General features: G+C 58.5%; 1 protein-coding gene across 1 annotated transcript in view; it reads right to left on the bottom strand.

The window, feature by feature from the left end:
- TBX21 (T-box 21) overlaps positions 1-780 on the bottom strand; it is a 12595-nt gene that overhangs the window by 2359 nt on the left and 9456 nt on the right. Inside the window, exon 2 of the mRNA XM_014536229.1 lies at positions 124-278. Coding sequence (XP_014391715.1) covers positions 124-278 — 155 coding nt within the window. The remainder of the gene's footprint in view (positions 1-123; positions 279-780) is intronic.

Raw genomic sequence — 780 nt, 5'->3', positions numbered from 1 at the left:
GGGGAATTAAATCCTAGGTGTCGGGTGTAGGGACTGGGGGTGGGGGGGGTTCCTCCTGAATCCACTAGGGGGCGCCCAGTCTTGGAGGAAAGGAGTGCCCACTCCTCCCAGGCGGGTGCATACCTGGCATGCTGCCCTCGGCCTTTCCACACTGCACCCACTTGCCGCTCTGATACCGCCAGTGGTGCTGGTCCACCAAGACCACGTCCACGAACATCCGGTAATGACTGGTGGGCTCCAGCCCAGCCACAGTAAATGACAGGAATGGAAACATCCGCCTGGGGAGACAGAGACCCACCAGTACCCATCAGCCCCCAACCCCTCAGACAGCCACACCTCGTGCAAAGGCCACCCGTGGTGTGCTGGGGCCGGCTTCCACCCCTCACGACAGCCAACTGGACATATTCAGGAAGTTTGACCGACATTTGTTAAACAGCCATTAAGTTATATAAACTCACAGTGAAATACAGGGTGGGGCAAATGTAGGTTTACAGCTGCGACAATACGAAACACAGGGTTTATTATTATTCTAGTGGCCCAGTGCACGAAATTAGTGCGGAGGGGGGGGGTTTGCCCCTCAGCCCGGCCTGCACCCTCTCCAATCTGGGACCCCTTGGGGGATGTCTGACTGCTGGTTTAGGCCCAATTCCACAGGGCCTAAACCGGCAGTCAGATGTCCCTCTCGTAATCTGGGACCACTGGCTCCTAATCACTCACCTGCCTGCCGGCCTGCTCGCCCCCAACTTCCCCCCGCCGCCGGCCTTCTCACCTGCAACTGCC

This window comes from Myotis brandtii, unplaced genomic scaffold, assembly GCF_000412655.1.
Source record: "Myotis brandtii unplaced genomic scaffold, ASM41265v1 scaffold157, whole genome shotgun sequence".
In the NCBI taxonomy this organism is placed as follows: domain Eukaryota; kingdom Metazoa; phylum Chordata; class Mammalia; order Chiroptera; family Vespertilionidae; genus Myotis; species Myotis brandtii.
This window is presented reverse-complemented; position numbering and strand designations above follow the sequence as displayed.